Raw genomic sequence first — 25,916 nt, forward strand, 5'->3', positions numbered from 1 at the left:
TCCAAATTTTTCAATGATCTCGATGGCCCCTTTCAAGGCGTCGTCCGGGTCCGCCAGGAACAGTAAGATGTCGTCTGCATATAACGCAATCTTCTCCTCAACACTCCCATATCTGAACCCAGGGACCTCATCCGACTGTCGGATCTTGGCGGCCAGTGGCTCCACAGTTAGGGCAAACAGAAGGGGCGACAGTGGGCAACCCTGCCTCGTACCTCTGGCCAACTTTATAGGCTGAGAAAGTTCCCCATTCACTCTGATTCTAGCTGTTGGTAATGAATATAGCCGTTGAATCCACGACACAAATTGCGGTCCAATACCCATACACTTCAACACCCGCCAGAGATATCCCCACTCCACACTGTCAAACGCCTTATGGGCATCCAAGGATGCAATGACCCTTCGGCCACAGTTGTCAGACTTCAGCTGCAGATTCATATACAGCCTCCGCAGATTAACCGCTGTAGACCTGTCAGGCATAAAGCCGGACTGATCCGGATGTACAAGGTTAGTAATGACACTGGACAGACGGGAAGCCAACACCCTGGCCAAGAGCTTGACATCGATGGTTAACAGAGAGATTGGGCGATATGACTCAGGTTTCCCCAGATCCTTGTCCTCCTTCGGAATAACCACTATAATAGCCTCCCTCATAGATGCTGGGAGATACCCTTGGCATCCAGCCTCCTCCAGTACTAACTTTAATCTGGGAATCAACACTTCCCCCAAGCTTTTATAGATTTCGGCTGGCAACCCATCAACTCCAGGTGCCTTCCCATTGGCCATAGACTTCAGCGCCCGACTCAGTTCCTCCTCGGTGATAGGGGCATCGAGGCTCACCCTATCCTCCTCACTCAATTTCGGGAGACCCAGACTCTCCAGGAAAGTCTCCGTATCTCCGACTGACTCATTGACCCTGGAGGAATATAAGTCCGCGTAAAAGTCCGCAAAGACCTTTATAATTTCAGGTGTTTCAGATATCCTGCTCCCCCCATCTGTAACCAACGAATGTACATACGAGGTACTACGCTGAGCAGAAGCTACCACCGATAGCATGTGTCCCACTGTTTCTCCCTCCTGAAAATAAGTCACCCTTTGAAACTCCCGCTTCCTTTCAGCTTTTCCCAGCAGAATCTTTTCCATATGAGTTTGCGCTGTTCTCAACCTTTTCTCTGCCTCGGAGGTCCCCAACACTACCATCTCATCCTCTGCAGCCTTCAACTCCTCCACCGCCGTTCTCTCTGCCTCCCTCGTCTTCCGCTTACACCTACTAATGTCTCTAAATAGTAGCCCTCTCAGGTACGCTGTCATTGCATCCCAAACAGTCAGAGCATCTGTACTCCCATCATTTAAAGCAAAGAATTCCGTCACCTCCTTCCCTATACCCTCCAAATCAATACTCTGTAACCAGTTAGGATGGATCTTCCATTCTCTCCCGCTTGCGGTCCGTGTCCCCAACAACCTGACCTCCACCTCAATTGGACTGTGATCCGAAAGGGCCCTCGGCAGATAACGCACCTCCCCCACCATTGTGTCTAACAGGCGGTTACCCAGCGCCATATCAATTCTGGATAGCGTAGCATGAGCCGGCAAGTAGCACGAGTACCCTCTCTCCCCAACATGTCTAACTCTCCATAGATCAATCATGCCTATTTCACGCACATAGGTACCAAATGTTGTAGTGTGCCCCTCCGACCTGTTCTGGGTGTTCTTATTTTTATCCCAAAAGTCGTCACAAATATTGTTCAAATCCCCAATAATTAAAAGTGGTAGCGGTCCCCATCGTTCGACCTTCTCCAACACCTCCCTGATCTTCTTACTTGAATATGGAGGTGGAATATACATTGCCGCAACACACACTCTCACTCCATACAATATACATTGTATCACCACATACTGACCCTCAGCATCCACGCATACCTTCACCTCTTCATACTGCACTCCCACCGGCACCAACACTGACACCCCCCTTGAGTACGTCGAAAAGGTAGAATGATACCCTTTCTGAATCCAACGTCTATTCAGTACGTCCACTTTCTTCCGTATCAAGTGCGTCTCTAGCAAACATATCATAGAGGCCCGTTGATCCTTCGCATACTGCAAGCTCGCAGCTCTCCTAGACTTATCCGCCAGACCTCTCACATTCCAACTCAGTGTCTTAAAGCGGTCCCCTATTATGTGACTCATCATCCTTAGTTATGTCAATACTCCCAGTTCTGAGCTGTCTAACTTCCCTCCCATCCCTTACCCCTACCCCCCCTCCCCCACACCCCCCCCAATACTATACATTCTGCCTCTTATCAAGAGTGGGGCACCATCACCCATTGCGAACACTCTTGTTAACGTAACCTTCTCCTTCCGCCTCCCGCTACCGTTTATAATAGAATTCGGCGCAGTTCTTAGAAGAAGAAAATATTTCAACATGTATTAACTTACAACTGCAAGAAACTAAATAAACTTTAAGTACGCTGCACATCCTTCCTCCCTCATACTTCTCCGCCGTATCAGCACTCCCAGTGCGTTCCCTGAGTAATGCCCAGCTCCACCCTCAAACCTTCACATCTCAATTACCAATGTACTGTCAGTCAATCTCTTTTTCCCCCCTTTTTAAAGAAAGTAAAATACCTCCCGACCAACCCACCCCGCATTTTCAATCTCCTTTCCCTTTAAGCCTTTTAGTGTTAAGATCTATCCACTGGGTAGCGTCCTCCAGCGTCTGGAAAAAATTAATCTTATCCAACGCCACCACTCTCAGTCGTGCCGGAAACATCATGGAGTATTGCACTCTCAGTTCCCTCAGCCGTCTCTTGATACCCGTGAACATCATCCGTTGTTTCTGTACCAGGGCGGAATAGTCAGGGTAGATAGCGATTCTTTGACCTCCAATTGTCAGATCCGTCATGTCTCTAGCCTTCCTCAGGATAATGTCTCTGTCTCTGTAGTTTAGGATTTTGGCAAGCATGGTACGGGGACTTGCTCCAGGGACAGGTGGTTTCGGTGGGACCCTGTAGGCTCTTTCTACCGCAAATACTTTTGTCAGTGCTGCATCACCAAAAGTCTCAAGGAGCCAGCTTTCAATATACTCCATGGGATTCCTCCCCTCAGTTTTCCACCCCATCATACTTACCGTTCCTCTCGGAGTCCGTCCGTCTTCTCCCTGGGCGCCGCCATCTTCCAAAATGGCGGGCGCATGCGCAGTGCGCCCGCCGAATCTGCCGGCCGGCAGATTCGTTCCAAAGTGCATTTTGATCACTGAGATATAACCTATCACAGTGATCAAAATAAAAAAAATTGTAAATGACCCCCCCCCCCCCCTTTGTCACCCCCACAGGTAGGGACAGTAAAAAAATAAAGAATTTTTTTTTCCGCTAAGGTTAGAATAGGGTTAGGGTTAGGGTTAGGGTTTCGGTATGTGCACACGTATTCTGGTCCTTTGCGGATTTCATAAATCCGCACTGCTAAACCGCTGCGGATTTATGGCAGATTTACCGCGGTTTTTCTGCACATTTCACTGCAGTTTTACAACTGCGATTTTCTATTGGAGCAGTTGTAAAATCGCTGCGGAATCTGCAGAAAGAAGTGACATGCTGTGGAATATAAACCGCTGCGTTTCCGTGCAGTTTTTCTGCAGCATGTGTACAGCGATTTTTGTTTCCCATAGGTTTACATTGAACTGTAAACTCATGGGAAACTGCTGCGGATCTGCAGCATTTTCCGCAGCATGTGAACATACCTTTAGAATTAGTCTATGTGCACACGGTGCGGATTGGCCGCTGCGGATTCGCAGCAGTGTTCCATCAGGTTTACAGTACCATGTAAACCTATGGAAAACCAAATCCGCTGTGCCCATGGTGCGGAAAATACCGCGCGGAAACGCTGCGTTGTATTTTCTGCAGCATGTCAATTCTTTGTGCGGATTCCGCAGCGTTTTACACCTGTTCCTCAGTAGGAATCCACAGGTGAAATCCGCACAAAAAACACGGTAAATCCACAGGTAAAACGCAGTGCCTTTTACCCGCGGATTTTTAAAAAATGATGCTGAAAAATCTCACACGAATCCGCAACATGGACACATAGCCTTAGGGTTAGGGTTGGAATTAGGGTTGTGGTTAGGGTTGTGATATGGCTACAGTTAGGATTAGGGTTAGGCGTGTGGGGGGGTTAGTGTTGGAGGTAGAATGGAGGGGTTTCCACTGTTTAGGCACATCAGGGGTCTCCAAACGCAACATGGCGCCACCATTGATTCCAGCCAATCTTGTATTCAAAAAGTCAAATGGTGCTCCCTCACTTCCTTGCCCCGACGTGCGCCCAAACAGTGGTTTACCCCCACATATGGGGTACCAGCATACTCAGGACAAACTGCGCAACAATTACTGGGGTCCAATTTCTCCTGTTACCCTTGTGAAAATAAAAAAATGCTTGCTAAAACATCATTTTTGAGGAAAGAAAAATGATTTTTTATTTTCACGGCTCTGCGTTGTAAACGTCTGTGAAGCACTTGGGGGTTCAAAGTGCTCACCACATATCTAGATAAGTTCCTTGGGGGGTCTAGTTTTCAAAATAGGGTCACTTTTGGGGGGTTTCTACTGTTTAGGCACACCAGGGGCTCTGCAAACGCAACGTGATGCCCGCAGACCATTCCATCAAAGTCTGCATTTCAAAAGTCACTACTTCCCTTCTGAGCCCCGACGTGTGCCCAAACAGTGGCTTACCCCCACACATGGGGTATCAGCGTACTCAGGAGAAACTGGACAACAACTTTTGGGGTCCAATTTCTCCTTTAACCCTTGGGAAAATAAAAAATTCTGGGCTAAATAATTATTTTTGAGGAAAGAAAACGTATTTTTTTATTTTCACGGCTCTGCATTATAAACTTCTGTGAAGCACTTGGGGGTTCAAAGTGCTCACCACACATCTAGATAAGTTCCTTTCGGGGTCTAGTTTCCAAAATGGGGTCACTTATGGGGGTTTCTACTGTTTAGGCACATCAGGGTCTCTGCAAACGCAACGTGATGCCCGCAGAGCATTCCATCAAAGTCTGCATTTCAAAACGTCACTACTTCACTTCCAAGCCCCGACATGTGCCCAAATAGTGGTTTACCCCCACATATGGGGTATCAGCGTACTCAGGACAAACTGGACAACAACATTTGGCGTCCAATTTCTCCTTTTACCCTTGGCAAAATAGGAAATTCCAGGCTAAAAAATCATTTTTGAGGAAAGAAATATTCTTTTTTATTTTCATGGCTCTGCGTTATAAACTTCTGTGAAGCACCTGGGGGTTTAAAGTGCTCAATATGCATCTAGATAAGTTTCTTGGGGGGTCTAGTTTCCAAAATTGGGTCACTTGTGGGGGAGCTCCAATGTTTAGGCACACAGGGTCTCTCCAAACGCGACATGGTGTCCGCTAACAATTGGAGCTAATTTTCCATTCAAAAAGTCAAATGGCGCGCCTTCCCTTCCGAGCCCTGCCGTGTGCCCAAACAGTGGTTTACCCCCACATATGAGGTATCGGCGTACTCGGCAGAAATTGCCCAACAAATTTTAGGATCCATTTTATCCTATTGCCCATGTGAAAATGAAAAAATTGAGGCAAAAAGAAATTTTGTGTGAAAAAAAGTACTTTTTCATGTTTACAGATCAATTTGTGAAGCACCTGAGGGTTTAAAGTGCTCACTAGGCATCTCGATAAGTTCCTTGGGGGGTCTAGTTTCCAAAATGGGGTCACTTGTGGGGGAGCTCCAATGTTTAGGCACACAGGGGCTCTCCAAAGGCGACATGGTGTCCATTAACGATGGAGATAAATTTTCATTCAAAAAGTCAAATGGCGCTCCTTCCCTTCCGAGCCTTACCATGTGCCCAAACAGTGGTTTACCCCCACCTGTGAGGTATCGGTATATTCAGGAGAAATTGCCCAACAAATTTTAGGATCCATTTTATCCTGTTGCCCATGTGAAAATGAAAAAATTGAGGCTAAAAGAATTTTTTTGTGAAAAAAAGTACTTTTTCATTTTTACGGATCAATTTGTGAAGCACCTGGGGGTTCAAAGTGCTCACTATGCATCTAGATAAGTTCCTTGGGGCGTCTAGTTTCCAAAATGGGGTCACTTGTGGGGGAGCTCCAATTTTTAGGCACACGGGGGCTCTCCAAACGTGACATGGTGTCCGCTAAAGAGTGGAGACAATTTTTCATTCAAAAAGTCAAATGGCGCTCCTTCCCTTCCAAGCCCTGCCGTGCGCCCAAACAGTGGTTTACCCCCACATATGAGGTATCAGCGTACTCAGGACAAATTGGACAACAACCTTCGTGGTTCAGTTTCTCCTTTTACCATTGGAAAAATAAAAAAAATGTTGCTAAAAGATAATTTTTGTGACTAAAAAGTTAAATGTTCATTTTTTCCTTCCATGTTGCTTCTGCTGCTGTGAAGTACCTGAAGGGTTAATAAACTTCTTGAATGTGGTTTTCAGTACCTTGAGAGGTGCAGTTTTTAGAATGGTGTCACTTTTGGGTATTTTCAGCCATATAGACCCCTCAAACTGAGTTCAAATGTGAGGTGGTCCCTAAAAAAATGGTTTTGTAAATTTCGTTGTAAAAATAAGAAATCGCTGGTCAAATTTTAACCCTTATAACTTCCTAGCAAAAAAAAAATTTTGTTTCTAAAATTGTGCTGATGTAAAATATACATGTGGGAAATGTTATTTATTAACTATTTTGTGTCACATAACTCTCTGGTTTAACAGAATAAAAATTCAAAATGTGAAAATTGCGAAATTTTCAAAATTTTCGCCAAATTTCCATTTTAATCATAAATAAACGCAGAAATTATTAACCTAAATTTATCACTAACATGAAGCACAATATGTCACGAAAAAACAATCTCAGAACCGCTAGGATCCGTTGAAGCGTTCCTGAGTTATTACCTCATAAAGGGACACTGGTCAGAATTGCAAAAAACGGCCAGGTCATTAAGGTCAAAATAGGCTGGGTCATGAAGGGGTTAAAAGCTGATCCCTCTAGAACTCCACCCACACCACTTATTGGTAGCTTTTGGTATACACTGAACATTGACAGAAAGCTGCCAATCAGTGGTGGGGGCAGGGCTACACAGAGCACTTGACTAGGAGGGACGAGACACTTAGTCCTGGAATTATAATCTCTTGCTGATAAAACACTGATTTAATTGAACCGCAACACACAGCCTAGTAAATGACACATCAATGTAATCAGGCTCGCTGCCCCTACATCATGCTGCTTTCCAATTCCATACCACAAACCTTGTGTCTAGTGATGAGCGAGTATACTCATTGCTCGGGTTTTCCCGAGCACGCTCAGGTGGTCTCCGGGTATTTGTGACTGCTCGGAGATTTAGTTTTCATCACCGCAGTTGCTTGATTTGCGGCTACTAGACAGCTTGATTACTTGTGGGGATTCCCTAGCAATCATGCAACCCCCACATGTACTCAGGCTGGCTAGCAGCTGTAGATCATGCAGCTGCATAAACAAAAACTAAATCTCCGAGCAGTCACAAATACTCGGAGACCACCCGAGCATGCTCAGGAAAACTCCGAGCGACGAGTACACTCGCTCATCACTACTCGTGACAGATTCACTTTAATGGTTCTTTTTTTTCTGGCCTCTTCAGATGCGTAGAAGCTCCACAAAAAGCACTGTGTCTCCTTATACCCGATTGGATTCATATGAAATTAAGAGCCTGCTCATCTGCTATCTGTACATAGTCAAAGTTATTTCAGAAGGTAAATGTTCTTGTATAAGACATGTTATTTCCATATTTTATACATTCAACGTTAAGTTTTGATAATTTAGCACCTACTGAAAAACATCAAGAAGAGAAGACAAAACCTGGTTCACAGGCAGAGAGTTTCCAGTAAGCTATGCAAAGTCTTGAAAGTGCGTATAAAGTGATACTCAGGACTCGAATTCATAATTATTTGGCTTAAAGTTGGACACCTCCACAATACTCAGAGCATTAGCGGAAGTTTTAAGAATCTACTGTACTCTCTTGCTACACCTGGCAAGTGAGCAGCTAGGAGTCTCCATAGGAACATGCCCTAATGTCCACAGAGAGCATTTCATTTGTAAACTCTTAGAAGGCTCTTGACAATGCTGCATTAGAGCTAACATCTCTAACGATGGGATGAGGAAAATATTTAAGATATCAGCGTGAATATGTTAAAGGGAGTCTGTCATCCCCAAAATCATATATGAGCTGCGGCCACCGGCACCAGGTACTTATCTACAGCATTCTGTAATGCATTCTGTAATGCTGTAGATAAGCCCCCGATGTAACCTGAAAGATGAGAAATAAAGGTTAGATTATACTCACCCAGGGGCGGTCCCGCTGCGGTCCGGGTCCGATGGGTGTCGCGGTCCAGGACCGGCGCTTCCTATCTTCATACGATGACGTCCTCTTCTTGTCTCCTTGCCGCGGCTTCGGCGCAGGTGTACTTTGTGTGCCCTGTTGAGGGCAGAGTAAAGTACTGCAGTTAACAGGCGTCGGGCCTCTCTGACCTTTCCCGTTGCCTGCGCACTGCAGTACTTTGCCCTCAACAGGGCAGACATAGTACACCTGCGCCGGAGCAGCGGCAAGAAGACAAGAAGAGGACGTCATCATATGAAGATAGGAGGTGCTGGACTGGACCGCGACACCCATCGGACCCGGACCGCAGCGGGACCGCCACTGAGTGAGTATAATCTAACCTTTATTTCTCATCTTTCAGGTTACATCGGGGGCTAATCTACAGCATTACAGAATGCTGTAGATAAGCCCCTGATGCCGATTGCTGCAGCTCATATACGATTTTGGGGGTGACAGATTCCCTTTTAAAGTAGCATCTTGAAAGCGGCAATCTGTTTAGGGCAGTGAGAATCTGGAATTGCTTGCCCGAGGATGTGGTGATGGTGAACTCAGTCGATCGAGGGGTTCAAGAGAGGCCTGGATGTCTTCCTGGAGCAGAACAATATTGTATCTTACAGTTATTAGGTTCTTTATTTTTTTTTAGGCTGAACTAGATGGACAAATGTCTTTTTTCGGCCTTGCTATGTTACTGTGTTAGCTTCCCTGGAAATTAGATTTCTGAGACTAAATAAGAACAATCTATCCATAATTTCTCTTATATTTAATAGGTGGAAGAAAATTAAACAAATTAGGTGCATAGTAGATTGTACGGAGTACACACCAATTTGGTAAAACCACAACTTTCTGGAGGTTATCAATCTGGGAGGTCTAGTGAACTGAGACGCTAAAGGCATCATCAATTTTTGCCAAATAACACCTATAAATCATTAAGTCAACTACAGGAAGAGTTTTGTCTACCAAACCTACCCTTCTATCAGTACTTACAGGGTGGTCATGCCTTTGAAACTCAGCATAGAAATAAACCGGTATGAACACAAATGAATGTCACGACATTGAAGGGTTTGGGGTTATTTCTTGTATATGTGATCTTATTTTTGTATCTGTTTAAATGCAAAATCCTTACAAAACATAGCAAAAAAATAGCTGAATGTGAATAACTTTCTCAGTATGGAAGTAGCAGAAAAGACATAATATTATGAGCACCATATCTCACACTTGACTATTGTGTATCCTAACGTAAATGTTTGTGTTGTTCTCAGATTCTCTGGTTAGCTACTGGAATAAAATGTCCCCACAAGAACTGCTGAACTTTCTTACACTTCTAGAGTAAGTTGAATAATAAAATTTACCACTGCACTTTCTTTTTTTGTTTATTCTGTTGCCATAATTTATTATGCTAATAAACTAAAGTGAGATGAATGCTCCATAAAACACTGATCCACTGTTTGGGTGCTTTCACACGAGCTGTTTTGATGCAGTTTTTGAAGCCAGTGTCAGAAGTGAATCCCTTCCCGGTGATTTTTCTTTCTGCTTTCCTTTTTTGTTCTCCATTTCATACAAGAGCTATAACTTTTTATTTGTCAATGGACATGGCCATATGAGAACTTTTCTTTTTATGTAGGACAAGTTATAGTTTTGAATCACACCATTCATTTTACCATTTAATATAATGGAAAATGAGTAAATAATTCAAATTCCGTTAAATTGTACCAAAATCGCAATTCGTCAAATGCTTTTGGGGTTTTGTTTTTACAGCATTCACCGTGCAGTAAAATTGACCTAGCAATAGGATTATCCAGGTCAATACAATGATGGTGATACCAAACTTGTACAGTTTGCTTTTTATTTAGGTAGTATAAAAAAAAATTCAAATATTTGAAAGGAAAAAAATTGCTGTTTGAGGGTTGTTGTTTTTTTGTGACTGTTTACCTAATTTATAAATTTTTGGGGTCGATGCAATGTTTTTATCACTTGTGAAAAAAACTTGAAAAACTACAATTTTTGAATTTTTTTTTTCTGTTTGCGGTGTTTACTGATTCATTTTTAAAGGGAACCTGTCACCTGAATGTGGCGGGACCGGTTTTTTGTCATATGGGCGGAGTTTTCGGGTGTTTGATTCACCCTTTCCTTACCCGCTGGCTGCATGCTGGCCGCAATATTGGATTGAAGTTCATTCTCTCCTCCATAGTACACGCCTGCGCAAGGCAAGATTGCGTGTACTGTGGAGGACAGAGAATGAACTTCAATACAATATTGCGGTCCCGCCAAATTCAGGTGACAGGTTCCCTTTAAAATTTTCATAGGACTTTTAGGCTTTGGTCGTGACACCCGTTGCTACCAAGGTTCACTCGGTGCCACTCCTACATCACAGCACAATCCTAGTGAGTGGGGTTGCGACGAGCAATGCGACCCCATTCACTTGATATGCGCTGCGATGTAGGCACGGCACTGAGCGAACCGTGGTCACCTGACAGGTGTCATGGCTAAAGTCACCATGTAGCCCTAGCCTAATGGACTCAGTGATACAAAATATGTTTATCTTTTTAATTTTTTTATTTCTTTATTTTTAAAACTAGGATGATTCGAGTTTTTATATTTTATATTTTGACATTTTGTTTTCTTACTTTGTTAGTTTCCTTAGTGCAACCATCTACACTTCAGTATTGCAGTATATAGTAAAAAATAAGGTCCCCTATTAAGGCCAGCCACAAGCTGCACTGCACAGAAGTAGGCTACGTGCCCACGTTGCGGATTCATGTGCGGATTTTGCAGCACCGTTTTTGAAAAATCTGCAGGTAAAACGCACTGCGTTTTACCTGTGGATTTACCGCGGATTTCCTGCGTTTTTTGTGCAGATTTCACCTGCATTTTTACACCTGCAGATTCCTATTATGGAGCAGGTGTAAACCGCTGCGGAATCCGCACAAAGAATTGACATGCTATGGAAAATACAATGCAGCGTTTCCACGCCGTATTTTCCACAGCATGTGCACTGCGGATTTTGTTTTCCATAGGTTTACATGGTACTGTACACCGCATGGAAAACTGCTGCGAATCCGCAGCGTCAAATCCGCTGCAGATCCGCAGCCAAATCCGCAACATGTGCACATAGCCATACTGTCATGGTAGGCACAGGGACCTTTAGCAGACCCACAGCTGCCATGACGGGGAAACCCATCGGCATCTGCATTGTTTTTCCGTCGAGAGAGGGCTGTGGATGCATGGAACAGTCTGACTGCGTGCTCTAAATGCCGTTTTTGGATATTGAAAGTGACATTTTAGGGATTAACTGCAACAAGCAGAGCTCAGCTCACGAGCTGCTGGGTACAATGCAAGCTCCGCTCCTAAGCCTGCATCAAAGATGGGGACCTGGCATTGGACATATCAAGGTTTTTTGTTTTTTTTTTAATAATGATCAAGACCTTTCTGTGCAACAATGGTCACACAAAGTTTGTTGAGATGTTGAACTCTCTTTTTGTGGGGATATTTGGGAAGAGTTTTATTTTTCCTGTAGAAGTTTTCAAAATTTGTATAAGAGTTTATGTTTTTTTCCCCCAAAGCCTTTTTTGCAGCCTTTTGATTTGACCTTGTCAGATTTGCAGTGGGTTCAATGAAGATCCACTTCATACAAGTGACTAGCACTCTTTTTTTTTCACAGCAAGCCTTTTTCAACACCTTTTTTATTAAGAAAAACAACAAAAAATACTTCCTCATGTGAACAGCAAAGTGGATTTCATGTATTTCTGGAAGCTTTTAGAAGTGGTTTTTAAGGTGGATTTTAGTGCAGATCTGTTCAAAATGTCAGGAAAAGAAATACTCCTCCAAAAAAAACTCCATTCCCCCTCAAAAAAGGAAGCTGATTCCCCTTTCAAAAATGAATGCCTCAAAAAACTGCATGTTCACATACCCTAACAATACCAGACTTTTCATGAATTTTCTGTCTTACAATTTAATGCAGGGATGAGTTGATTCCCCCAGAACAAAACCTCTTAGCTAAGCTAGCATCCTGGTGGGACAACCCATTTAAAGTGGTCTTAAGGGAAAGACCTGAAAATGTAAATACCATACATAAGAAATAAATACATAGATTACTTTTCAAACTATGCATTATTTTCATATTTGTAGTATTAATTAATATATAAATAATGTTGCATGTTACTGTATACAATCTTCATAGATTGCATATATACATGATGTTGTGTACAACAGGGGTGTCAAACTGCACTCCTCGAGGGCTGCAAACAGGTCATGTTTTCAGGATTTCCTTGTACTGCACAGGTGATAATTTAATCACCTACACAAATAATGAGTTGGTGATTAAATTATCACCTGTGCAGTACAAGGAAATCCTGAAAGCATGACCTGTTTGCAGCCATCGAGGAATGCAGTTTGACACCCCTGGTGTACAAGGCATTAAGATGTGACAATTTATGTGATCTTTTTCTCTTTATAGGGCTTGTCTATTCCATTTCCGATATGCAGGGAAAAGGAATATTGCAAGGTAAGAGTATTACATAGTTACTTGATTTTTGATTTCTGGAATGAATACAGTGATGGGTCAGTAAATTACATGTGAAGTAATTTTAGTCTAAGGATTGACAGCTGCACATCATCCTGCAAATCAGTGCATCAGTGTAAGATCACAGGTTTGCCATGATAGCATTGTGACCTGAATATTTCTGTTTTTTTGGAAAAAAGTCACAAATCACTCTGAGACTACTACCTAGTGATTTAACGCAATGGTCTCTCGGTGGTTTGCAACTTTTTCAGATAAATTGGAACAGTCATGGAGCCTATTAGATACCGAGTTCCCAAACTGCAACACAAAACTCATTTATTTATTAATATTTATTTATATAGCACCATTGATTCCATGGTGCTGTACATGAGAAGGGGTTACATACAAATTACAGATATCACTTACAGTAAACAAACTAACGATTACAGACTGATACAGAGGGGCGAGGACCCTGCCCTTCAGAGCTTACATTGTAAAGGATGGTAGGGAAGGAGACAGCAGGTGGAGGGTTGCAGCAGCTCCGGTGTTGGTGAGGCGGTATAGCGGTGAGGAGGCAGCGGGGTCAGTGCAGCTTATTTATCACAAAGTGCCAACATGGCAATTTAACGGCTTCCCCATCCTAGTATATTCTCTCCTATCCTAGTATATGCTCCTCCATCCTTGTATATGATGCCCCCATTCTTGTATGTGCTTGTATATGCTTCCCAATCCTAGTGTATGCTCTCCCATCCTTGGATATGATGCCCCCATTATTTTATGTGCTCCCCCATCCTTGTATATCCTCCTCCATTCTTATATATGATGCCCCTATTCTTTTATATGCTCCCCCATCCTTGTATAGGATGCCCTCATTCATATATATATATATATATATATATATATATACACACTGTATATATGCCTCCATTCTTGTATGTACTACCTCAATCCATGTATATGCTTCCCCATCCTGATATATGCCCTTCATCCTAGTATACGCTCCCCCATCCTTGTATATGCTCCCCCAATCCATGTATATTCCGCCATCCTGGTATATGCTCCCCCATCCTAGCATATGCTCCACCAATCCATATACATGCTCTTCATTCTTGTATATGTTCTCTCATCATTGCATATATTCCCCCATCCTTGTATATGCTCTCCCCATCCTAGCATATGCTCCCCGAATCCATATACATGCTCTTCATTCTTGTATATGTTCTCTCATCATTGCATATATTCCCCTATCCTTGTATATGCTCCCCCATCCTAGCATATGCTCCCCGAATCCATATACATGCTCTTCATTCTTGTATATGTTCCCCCATCATTGTATATGCTCCCCCAATCCATGTATATGCCCTTATCATGGAATATATCCCCAATCCCGCTATATGCTCCCCTATCCTTATATAAGCCCTTTATCCTGGTATATATCTTCCTATCCTTGTAAATGTCATCCCATCATTGTATATGCGCCTTCCCTCTTGGTATTTGTGCCCCATCCTTGTAAATGTCACCCCATTATTGTATATCCGCCCCATCCTGCTGGCGCCGCTGTTCAACACATAGAAAGGAAAAAAAAGCACAATAAACATTGCTACTCACCTTCCTTCCTCTCACCGAGGCGCCGCGTCATCTTCGGTGGGCACATGACGTCACTGCCATGAGCCCAGTCGCGTGTATGCCGACGCCAGCTGTTGGCCTCTGATTGGCCAGCAGCGTGTATTGCGAGTTCGTGCGCTCCAATACGCTTCAGCTGGATGTGAAGTAGGGGGCTCCTCACCCCACTGCCCACTTATGTGAAACGGCGATGGTGCGTGCCTACAGGGAGGGCTCTGCATGCCACAGATTCACCACCACTGTGTCTAAAAACTAAAAAAAAAAAACTAAAACAAGCTTTTCCTGGGTCTGTAAAATGATGCTTCTTGTTTGCTAAAAAAAAGGCTGCAAAAAAATAGCTACTAATACTATGGTATTACTCCCCAGCAGTATTAACTTAGCGAGAGCCACTCATTTGACTAGTCCACCTGGATGGCAAGTGACCTGTTAAGCCCGCCTATTACCCGATTTCATGGGGGCTAAGCTCTTTACCATATGGGTTTTAGAGCAAAATAATATGACAGGGAAAGAGAACATATTCCCTATGAAGACATCAGTGTTTCCTCTCCAGCTTACCATGTGTTCCTACCTGAAAAGGTGTGCATGAGAACTGACCTGACAAAGCCTAACCTAGCCCAATATGATAATAATGATAATAACCCAGCCTAGTTGTCTGTCATTGTGCTTTATGGATTTATGGATGTCAGGTTACGTGACAATGTTTGACTGCTTTCAGCATGATACTCTTCGTACAGATCAGCGTCTCTTTTTGGTCTTCTGGAATTTGTTAAATATAATTGTTTAACATGACAACACTTAATCACTGTGTGTCTATGAGCGAGATAGATGTCGGCTCTCACAATAAAGCATTCCTGTGTGTCTGGTCATATATATCCTCGGTTGTGTCCTTTCTCTGTGGCCAAGTAACATTCTTTTCTGGTAACTAGATTAATCATCTCTTGTTCTTGGAAAGATCGAGACATTAGGGCGCAGTCAGACGGGCGTATAACACAGAGGACAACCGCATTGCAATGCTCGGACTGGCCGGCGGCTGCCCTGACCCGATCGTGGCAGCTACGTAGAAATACACGCTGTCTGCTCGGGCCAGGAGAGCCGTCGTCTGTTATACGGCCATCTGACTGAGGCCTTAGGCAAAGTGCACACAAGTAAATGCAGACAAACTGGAGATTCTTAGATTCTTTACTAAGCTGAGTAAAAACGGATAAAAATATTTTTGTCAAGAGTTTCTTTTTATCTGGTTGTGAAAATACATTTTTTAATTCTTAAAGGGGTTTTCCAATTTCAGAAAACTCCTGTCCCCCTGCAGGTCCTTCACCCCCGGGTCCAGCATGGAGTCTTCACCGTTGCTCCTGATATCCGTTATTGTCTGCAGTGCTGACATCACATCGACAGCGCTGCAGACAATCAGTGAGTTTAGCAGCTCTGAGCAGCTTTTCGCATGTTCTCTTGCAGAGCCGCTGAGCTTCATTATTGGCTGCTGTGCTGTCAGTGAGCTGTTAGCATTGCAGACAATAACACATACTGCTCTGCTAGCAGTGGAGGAGAGTCAGTGCTGAACCATGTAGTAGAAACTATAGCGATTGTGCAAGGCTTGTGTATGCAATCATTATTATCAAGATTAAACCTGCGTGTGGTGCAGTGCCACATGTTGGGATTTAGGGCACATTTTCTGGTTTGCATCCAGCTGTGTACTATCAGTAAAATGTTAATCTTGGCAAACCTAACCTCTTGCCGATCATGTTACAACCATGTTCAGAAGGGGCAAGGCACAATTTTGGCATACATTTTGGCATCGTATTAGTTGTATAAAATGAGTGTGCCGTCCGCTCAGAAGTCTGCTCCAGACAACAGACAAGTACAAGAATACTGATGTGGTATCTTATGTAATAACCCCATCCTGACATGTGACATACACACTTTTAAAAGCCTGACCTATCAAAATATATAATATTTAAACCAGTATGATAAATGCCTTAAAGCAAAAAAAAAAAGAAGTCAAAATGCCAGAATTGCCATTTTTCAGTCACAGCACCCGTATTATTATTATTATTTATTGTTATAGCGCCATTTGTTCCATGGCGCTTTACATGTGAGGAGGGGTATACATAATAAAAACAAGTACAATAATCTTAAACAATACAAGTCATAACTGGTACAGGAGAAGAGGACCCTGTCCGCGAGGGCTCACAATCTACAAGGGATGGGTGAGAATACAGTAGGTGAGGGTAGCGCTGGTCGTGCAGCGGTTTGGTCGATCGGTGGTTGCTGCAGGTTGTAGGCTTGTCGGAAGAGGTGGGTCTTCAGCTTCTTTTTGAAGATTTCGATGGTAGACGAGAGTCTGATGTGTTGACCCAAACCCTATAAATGCAATAAAAAGCTACTCATACCACAACATCATAACCAATATAAATATCAGTTTATCAAAAAAGCAAAAGTCATAAGTGTGATAAAAACCATAATAGAGAATATCCTTTTATTATAAAGTATGTAATAAATTACCAAAATACAGGTCCCTGTGAAACCTTCGTCTCTAAAGTTGATTTTTTTTAGGTACATCTGTTTCTTACGAAGCGCTGCGACATTGCTACCATCATAGAGCCTCCGTGAAGATACATGGTCACTACGAGACCAGACATTTTACTGTTGAATGCATTAAAGATATAAAGAATAGAGGTTACAGTCACTTCAGGAACATCCAGGGATTAAATCCTGACCACCATCACCAATCCTGAAAAAAAAGGATTCTGAAGAGCCCCTTGTGAATGGAGTGGTGGTCAATCAAGTGCACTGCCTGTCCATTCATTCTTATAGGAGTGCCGAAAAACAGCTGAGTGCAGCGCTTGGCCATGTATGGCGGTCCCATTAACAGTGTGCAGTGTACATGATCAACCACGACTCTATTCACAAGGGATTCTTCAGAGGCCCAGTTCTCAGGATCAGTTGTGGTACTCGCTAACGATAACGTCACATGTCTGTATAATACCAGTACCAGTATCGCAGCAGAGCAGGAGCAGAGTGTCATTATCATATCGCATCCGATGCTCTCGCATGAGAGACTCATCGGATGCCATACGCTAATGGGACCGAGGCCTAATACTGAAGGATACTCATGGAGATACTATTGTCAGCCATTCAGTTCCAGCAATTGGAGGTATTCAGATCTGGACTTGTGTGCCAATACGATTTGGCATCTGGTTAACGATACCCGTGGATCTTTCCCTTAGCATATACAGGGCTGGGGATTGCATATATAAACTTACAAGTACATGTTTTTGGCTCTTTATGCCACCGTCTTTTTATTTAAAATGAAACAACGGAGATATAAATGAAGTGGAGACTTACAGGTTTAATTTAAGGGTTTGAACAAAATTATCCTGTGAAACATTTAGAAATTGCAACCATTTTCCTACAAAGCCTCCTTGTTTCATTGGCTCAGAAGTAATTGTACATACTTTGTCATAAATAAAATGTTCTTTTTTAATACTTTGTAGAGAATCCTTTGCAGGTAATGGCTTCCTGAAGTCTGGAAGCCATTGGTGTCACCAAACGCTGTGTTTTCTCCTTTGTGATGCTTTGACACCTTTACTGCAGCTGACTTCAGTTGTTGCTTGTTTGGGGGTCTTTCTGTCTTAAATTGTGTCTCAAGCGTGTGAAATGCATGTTCGATGGGATTGAGATCTGGTGATTGACTCGGCCATTGCAAAATATCTCACTACTTTGCCTTAAAAAAAAATTCTGGGTTGCTTTCCCAGTATGTTTTGGTTCATTGCCCAACTGAACTGTGAAGCGTCGTCCAATCAACCTTGCTGCATTTGGTTGAATCTGAGCAGAAGGTATCGCCCTGTACACTTCAGAACTCATCCGGCTGCTTCTGTCCTTAGTCACTTCATCAATAAACACTAGTGACCCTGGGCCATTGGAAGCCATGCATGCCCACGCCATAACACTGCCTCTGCCATGTTCTGCAGAGGATGTGGTGTGCTTTGGATCAAGAACTATTCCTAACCTTCTCCATACTTTATTACTTTCTTCTCACCAGCATTCTGGTACATCTTGCTTTTCAAGAACTGGGCTGGCGTCTTGAATTTTTTTTTGGCAAAGTCTATTGTGACCTTTCTGTTTTTAAGGCTGATTAATGGTTTGAAGCTTGTGGTGAACCCTCTGTATTTGCTCTCATGAAGTCTTCTCTTTATGGTAGACTAGGACACTAAAACACCTACTTCCTGGAGAGTGTTCTCCATTTGGGTGGATATTGTGAAGGAGTGTTTCTTCACCATGGAAAGTTTTTTGTCATCATCCACCTCTATTATTTTACATGGACATCCAGGCCTTTTTTAGAATGTAACAAATTGTTGATTTGGCCACTTCTACTATTTCTACTATCTCTCTGATGGATTTCTTCTTTTTTTTACCTAATGATGGTCTGTTTCTCTTCCATTGAGAGCTCCTTTGACTAAATGTTGTGGGTCCAAAGCAACAGCTTCCAAATGCAAATGCCACATCTGGAATCAGCTCCAGACCTTTTACTTTATTGATGATGGATTAAGAAGGGAATAATTCATCCAACCCACTATTATTATTATTATTATTATTTATTTATAGAGCACCATTGATTCCATGGTGCTGTGCATGAGAAGGGGCTACTGTTGTGAATTCTGTGGCTGAGTTCACTTCTGTGGTCACAAGTGGTATTGCAGTCTCTGGGCTTCCTCCCTCAGGTGTTTTGGTGAGCTCGTTGGCTGCCTTGCTATTTAGCTCCACCTGAGTCTGTCTTCCTTGCTCCTTGTCAATGTTCCAGTGTTGGATCTGAGCTACTGCATCTTTCCTTGGGCCTGCTGCTCTGCTAGATAAGTGCTTCTAGTTTGTTTTCTGTTTTTTCTGTCCAGCTTGCTATTTTCTTTTGCTGGAAGCTCTGAGAAGCAAAGGGGTGCTCCGCCGTGCTGTTAGTTCGGCACGGTGGGTCTTTTTGCCCCTTTGCGTGGTTTTCGTTTTAGGGTTTTTTGTACACTGCATAGTTCTCTTTGCTATCCTCGCTCTGTCTAGAATATCGGGCCTCACTTTGCTGAATCTATTTCATTCCTGCGTTTGTCTTTTCATCTTGCTAACAGTCATTATATGTGGGGGGCTGCCTATTCCTTTGGGGTATTTCTCTGAGGTAAGTCAGGCTTGTATTTCTATCTTCAGGCTAGTCAGCTCCTCAGGCAGTGCCGAGTTGCATAGGTAGTTGTTAGGCGCAATCCACTGCTGCTTATAGTTGTGTGAGGATAGATCAGGTACTGCAGTCTACAGAGATTCCACGTCTCAGAGCTCGTCCTATTGTTTTTGGTTATTGCCAGATCTCTGTATGTGCGCTGATTACTGCACGCTGTGTTGCCTGATTGCCAGCCATAACAGTACAAGGAGCCGGACCAATGATTCCCAATAGAGGGAAAAAAGAAATCCTGACATCATTTTTTTTCTTAGCTCTGTCTTCAGTCTTTTTTTTCCCCTAGACATTAGAGTGCTTCAGGACACAGCTGTGGACATGGATATTCAGGCTCTGTGCTCCTCAATGGATAATCTCGTTGTAAATATACAAAAGATTCAAGATACTATTGATCAGAAATCGATGCTAGAACCAAGAATTCCGATTCCTGATTTGTTTTTTGGTGACAGAACTAAGTTCCTGAGCTTCAGAAATAATTGTAAGCTATTTTTGGCCTTGAAACCTCATTCTTCTGGTAATCCTATTCAACAGGTTTTGATTATTATTTCTTTTTTTGCGCGGCGACCCACAGGACTGGGCGTTTTCTCTTGCACCAGGAGATTCTGCATTGAGTAATGTTGATGCATTTTTCCAGGCGCTGGGATTGCTTTACGATGAGCCTAATTCAGTGGATCAAGCTGAGAAAAATCTGCTGGCTTTATGCCAGGGTCAGGATGATGTAGAAGTATATTGTCAGAAATTTAGGAAATGGTCAGTACTCACTCTGTGGAATGAATCTGCACTAGCGGCTTTGTTCAGAAAGGGTCTCTCTGAAGCTCTTAAGGATGTAATGGTGGGATTTCCTATGCCTGCTGGTTTGAATGAGTCTATGTCCTTGGCCATTCAGATCGGTCGTCGCTTGCGCGAGCGTAAATCTGTGCACCATCTGGCGGTATTGTCTGAGAGTAAGCCTGAGCCTATGCAGTGCGACAGGACTATGACTAAAGTAGAACGGCACGAACACAGACGTCTGAACAGACTGTGTTTCTATTGTGGTGATTCTACTCATGCTATTTCTAATTGTTCTAAACGCACTAGGCGGTTCGATAGCTCTGCCGTTATTGGTACTGTACAGTCCAAATTCCTTTTGTCCATTACCTTAATATGCTCTTTGTCATCATATTCTGTCATGGCGTTTGTGGATTCAGGCGCTGCCCTGAATCTGATGGATTTGGATTATGCTAAACGTTGTGGATTTTTCTTGGAGCCTTTGCGGTGTCCTATTCCGTTGAGAGGAATTGATGCTACACCTTTGGCCAAGAATAAGCCTCAGTACTGGGCCCAGCTGACCATGTGCATGGCTCCTGCACATCAGGAAGTTATTCGCTTTCTGGTACTGCATAATTTGCATGATGTGGTCGTGTTGGGGTTGCCATGGCTACAAACCCATAATCCAGTATTGGATTGGAACTCTATGTCGGTAACCAGCTGGGGTTGTCAGGGAGTACATGGTGATGTTCCATTTTTGTCTATTTCGTCATCCATTCCTTCTGACATCCCAGAGTTCTTGTCGGACTTTCAGGATGTATTTGAAGAGTCCAAGTCTGATGCCCTACCTCCGCATAGGAATTGTGATTGTGCTATCAATTTGATTCCTGGTAGTAAATTCCCTAAGGGTCGTTTATTTAATTTGTCCGTACCTGAACACACCGCTATGCGCAGTTATGTGAAGGAGTCCCTGGAGAAGGGACATATTCGCCCATCGTCGTCACCATTGGGAGCAGGGTTCTTTTTTGTAGCCAAGAAGGATGGTTCGCTAAGACCGTGTATTGATTACCGCCTTCTTAATAAGATCACTGTTAAGTTTTAGTATCCCTTGCCATTGATTTCTGACTTGTTTGCTCGGATTAAGGGGGCTAGTTGGTTTACTAAGATTGATCTTCGTGGTGCGTATAATCTGGTGAGAATCAGGCAGGGAGATGAATGGAAAACGGCATTTAATACGCCCGAGGGTCATTTTGAGTATCTGGTGATGCCGTTCGGACTTGCCAATGCTCCATCTGTTTTTCAGTCTTTTATGCATGACATTTTCCGTGAGTATCTGGATAAATTCTTGATTGTTTACTTGGATGACATTTTGATCTTCTCAGATGATTGGGAGTCTCATGTGAAGCAAGTCAGAATGGTTTTCCAGGTACTGCGTGCTAATTCCTTGTTTGTGAAGGGATCAAAGTGTCTCTTCGGTGTGCAGAAAGTTTCATTTTTGGGGTTCATCTTTTCCCCTTCTACTATCGAGATGGATCCGGTTAAGGTTCAGGCCATCCAGGATTGGACTCAGCCGACATCTCTAAAAAGTCTGCAGAAATTCCTGGGCTTTGCTAATTTTTATCGTCGCTTCATCTGTAATTTTTCTAGCATTGCCAGACCATTGACCGATTTGACCAAGAAGGGTGCTGATTTGGTTAATTGGTCTTCTGCTGCCGTGGAAGCTTTTCAGGAGTTGAAGCGTCGTTTTTGCTGTGCCCCTGTGTTGTGTCAACCTGATGTTTCTCTTCCGTTCCAGGTCGAGGTTGATGCTTCTGAGATTGGTGCAGGGGCGGTTTTGTCACAGAGAGGTTCTGGTTGCTCAGTGTTCAAACCATGTGCTTTCTTTTCCAGGAAATTTTCTGCTGCTGAGCGTAATTATGATGTGGGCAACCGAGAGTTGCTGGCCATGAAGTGGGCATTCGAGGAGTGGCGTCATTGGCTTGAGGGTGCTAGGCATCGCGTGGTGGTTTTGACTGATCATAAGAACCTTACTTATCTTGAGTCTGCCAAGCGCTTGAATCCTAGACAGGCCCGTTGGTCGTTATTTTTTGCTCGTTTTGATTTTGTGATTTCATACCTTCCGGGCTCTAAAAATGTGAAGGCGGATGCTCTGTCTAGGAGTTTTGTGCCCGACTCTCCGGGGTTATCTGAGCCGGCGAGTATCCTCAAGGAAGGAGTCATTGTGTCTGCCATCTCCCCTGATTTGCGGAGAGTGTTGCAGAAATTTCAGGCTAATAAACCTGATCGTTGTCCGGCCGAGAAACTGTTCGTCCCTGATAGGTGGACTAGTAAAGTTATCTCTGAACTTCATTGTTCGGTGCTGGCCGGTCATCCAGGAATCTTTGGTACCAGGGAGTTGGTTGCTAGATCCTTCTGGTGGCCATCTCTGTCACGGGATGTGCGTGCTTTTGTGCAGTCCTGTGGAATTTGTGCTAGGGCTAAGCCCTGCTGTTCACGTGCCAGTGGGTTGCTTTTGCCCTTGCCGGTCCCGAAGAGGCCTTGGACACATATTTCGATGGATTTCATTTCTGACCTTCCCGTTTCTCAAAAAATGTCGGTCATTTGGGTGGTCTGTGATCGCTTTTCTAAAATGGTCCATCTGGTGCCCTTGGTTAAATTGCCTTCCTCCTCTGATTTGGTGCCTTTGTTCTTCCAGCATGTGGTTCGTTTACATGGCATTCCTGAGAATATTGTTTCTGACAGAGGTTCCCAGTTTGTCTCGAGGTTCTGGCGAGCCTTTTGTGGTAGGATGGGCATTGACCTATCTTTTTCCTCGGCCTTCCATCCTCAGACTAATGGCCAGACCGAACGAACCAATCAGACCTTGGAAACATATCTGAGATGTTTTGTTTCCGCTGACCAGGATGATTGGGTGTCATTTTTGCCGTTGGCTGAGTTCGCCCTTAATAATCGGGCCAGCTCGGCTACCTTGGTCTCTCCATTTTTCTGCAATTCTGGGTTCCATCCTCGTTTCTCTTCAGGACAGGTTGAGTCTTCGGACTGTCCTGGTGTGGATTCTGTGGTGGACAGGTTGCAGCAGATCTGGACTCAGGTAGTGGACAATTTGACCTTGTCCCAGGAGAAGGCTCAGCTTTTCGCTAATCGCAGACGCCGTGTGGGACCCCGACTTCGTGTTGGGGATCTGGTTTGGTTATCTTCTCGTCATATTCCTATGAAGGTTTCCTCTCCTAAATTTAAACCTCGTTTTATTGGTCCGTATAGGATTTCTGAGATTCTCAATCCGGTGTCTTTTCGTCTGACCCTCCCAGACTCCTTTTCCATACATAATGTATTCCATAGGTCGTTGTTGAGGAGATACGTGGCACCTATGGTTCCATCTGTGGAGCCTCCTGCCCCTGTTTTGGTGGAGGGGGAATTGGAGTATATTGTGGAGAAGATTTTGGATTCTCGTGTCTCTAGACGGAAACTCCAGTATCTGGTCAAATGGAAGGGTTATGCTCAGGAAGATAATTCCTGGGTTTTTGCCTCTGATGTCCATGCCCCAGATCTTGTTCGTGCCTTTCATGTGGCTCATCCTGGTCGGCCTGGGGGTTCTGGTGAGGGTTCGGTGACCCCTCCTCAAGGGGGGGGTACTGTTGTGAATTCTGTGGCTGAGTTCACTTCTGTGGTCACAAGTGGTATTGCAGTCTCTGGGCTTCCTCCCTCAGGTGTTTTGGTGAGCTCGTTGGCTGCCTTGCTATTTAGCTCCACCTGAGTCTGTCTTCCTTGCTCCTTGTCAATGTTCCAGTGTTGGATCTGAGCTACTGCATCTTTCCTTGGGCCTGCTGCTCTGCTAGATAAGTGCTTCTAGTTTGTTTTCTGTTTTTTCTGTCCAGCTTGCTATTTTCTTTTGCTGGAAGCTCTGAGAAGCAAAGGGGTGCTCCGCCGTGCTGTTAGTTCGGCACGGTGGGTCTTTTTGCCCCTTTGCGTGGTTTTCGTTTTAGGGTTTTTTGTAGACTGCATAGTTCTCTTTGCTATCCTCGCTCTGTCTAGAATATCGGGCCTCACTTTGCTGAATCTATTTCATTCCTGCGTTTGTCTTTTCATCTTGCTAACAGTCATTATATGTGGGGGGCTGCCTATTCCTTTGGGGTATTTCTCTGAGGTAAGTCAGGCTTGTATTTCTATCTTCAGGCTAGTCAGCTCCTCAGGCAGTGCCGAGTTGCATAGGTAGTTGTTAGGCGCAATCCACTGCTGCTTATAGTTGTGTGAGGATAGATCAGGTACTGCAGTCTACAGAGATTCCACGTCTCAGAGCTCGTCCTATTGTTTTTGGTTATTGCCAGATCTCTGTATGTGCGCTGATTACTGCACGCTGTGTTGCCTGATTGCCAGCCATAACAGGCTACATTCAAATTACAGATATCACTTACATTAAGCAAACTAACAATTACAGACTGATACAGAGGGGCGAGGATCCTGCCTTTGTGAGCTTAGATTCTACAGGATGGTAGGGAAAGAGACAATAGGTTGAGGGTTGCAGGAGCTCTGGTGTTGGTGAGGCGGCAGCTCCAGTAGTGGTGAGGAGGCAGCAGGGTCATTGCAGGCTGTAGGCTTTCCAGAAGAGGTGGCTTTTCAGGTTCCGTCTGAAGGATTCGAATGTGATTGATAGTCGGACGTGTTGTAGCAAAGAATTCCAGAGGATGGGGGATATTCGGGAGAAGTCTTGGAGGTGGTTGGGTGAGGAATGAATAAGTGTGGGGGAGAGAAGGAGGTCTTGGGAGGACCAGAGATTATGTGAGGGAAGACATCGGGAGACTAGTTCAGAGATATAGGGAGGCGACAGGTTATGGATGACTTTGTAGGTCAGTATTAGTAATTTGAACTGGATACGCTGAGGGAATGGGAGCCAGTGAAGAGATTTGCAGAGGGGGGAAGCAGAGTAGTAGCGAGGAGAGAGATGAATTAGTCGGGCAGCAGAGTTAAGGATGGACTGGAGAGGTGCAAGGGTGTTAGCAGGGAGGCCACAGAAAAGGATGTTGCAGTAGTCGAGGTGGGAGATGATGAGGGCATGCACAAGGATTTTAGTAGATTGACGGCTGAGGAAAGGACGGATTCTGGAGATATTTTTGAGATGGAGGCAACAGGAGGTGGAAAGAGCTTGGATTAATTAAATAGCTATTGAGATAATTGTCCAATTACTTCTGGTACCTTTAAAAAGAGGCAGCTACATATTAAACTACTGTAATTCCTAAACCCTTACTCTAATTAGGATGTGAATAGCCTCAAATTAAAGGGAAGGTGCCACCAGTTTTCTTGTATTTTGTTTTTTTGTGAAATTAAGCTTAAAATAGTAATTAAAATGTATTAATGCAATGTTTGCACTGTTTGCAAACATTTCTATATGAAAAATATTATATATTTTTCTACAAATATACATATTTACCACTAGGGGGAGCATTTTCCGTTTTAGACCTCAAGCAGCTAT

At 43.8% G+C, this 25,916-nt stretch overlaps 1 protein-coding gene across 4 annotated transcripts in view; it reads left to right on the plus strand.

Moving 5' to 3' along the window:
- The window catches only part of DOCK11 (dedicator of cytokinesis 11), a 421,093-nt gene that overhangs the window by 235,877 nt on the left and 159,300 nt on the right, over positions 1–25,916 (plus strand). For all 4 annotated transcript variants that reach the window (XM_069746935.1, XM_069746933.1, XM_069746934.1 and 1 more), the window contains 3 exons: positions 7,641–7,752; positions 9,635–9,701; positions 12,829–12,876. In XM_069746935.1, coding sequence (XP_069603036.1) covers positions 7,641–7,752; positions 9,635–9,701; positions 12,829–12,876 — 227 coding nt within the window. The remainder of the gene's footprint in view (positions 1–7,640; positions 7,753–9,634; positions 9,702–12,828; positions 12,877–25,916) is intronic.

Source organism: Ranitomeya imitator, chromosome 2 (assembly GCF_032444005.1).
Source record: "Ranitomeya imitator isolate aRanImi1 chromosome 2, aRanImi1.pri, whole genome shotgun sequence".
Taxonomy (NCBI): domain Eukaryota; kingdom Metazoa; phylum Chordata; class Amphibia; order Anura; family Dendrobatidae; genus Ranitomeya; species Ranitomeya imitator.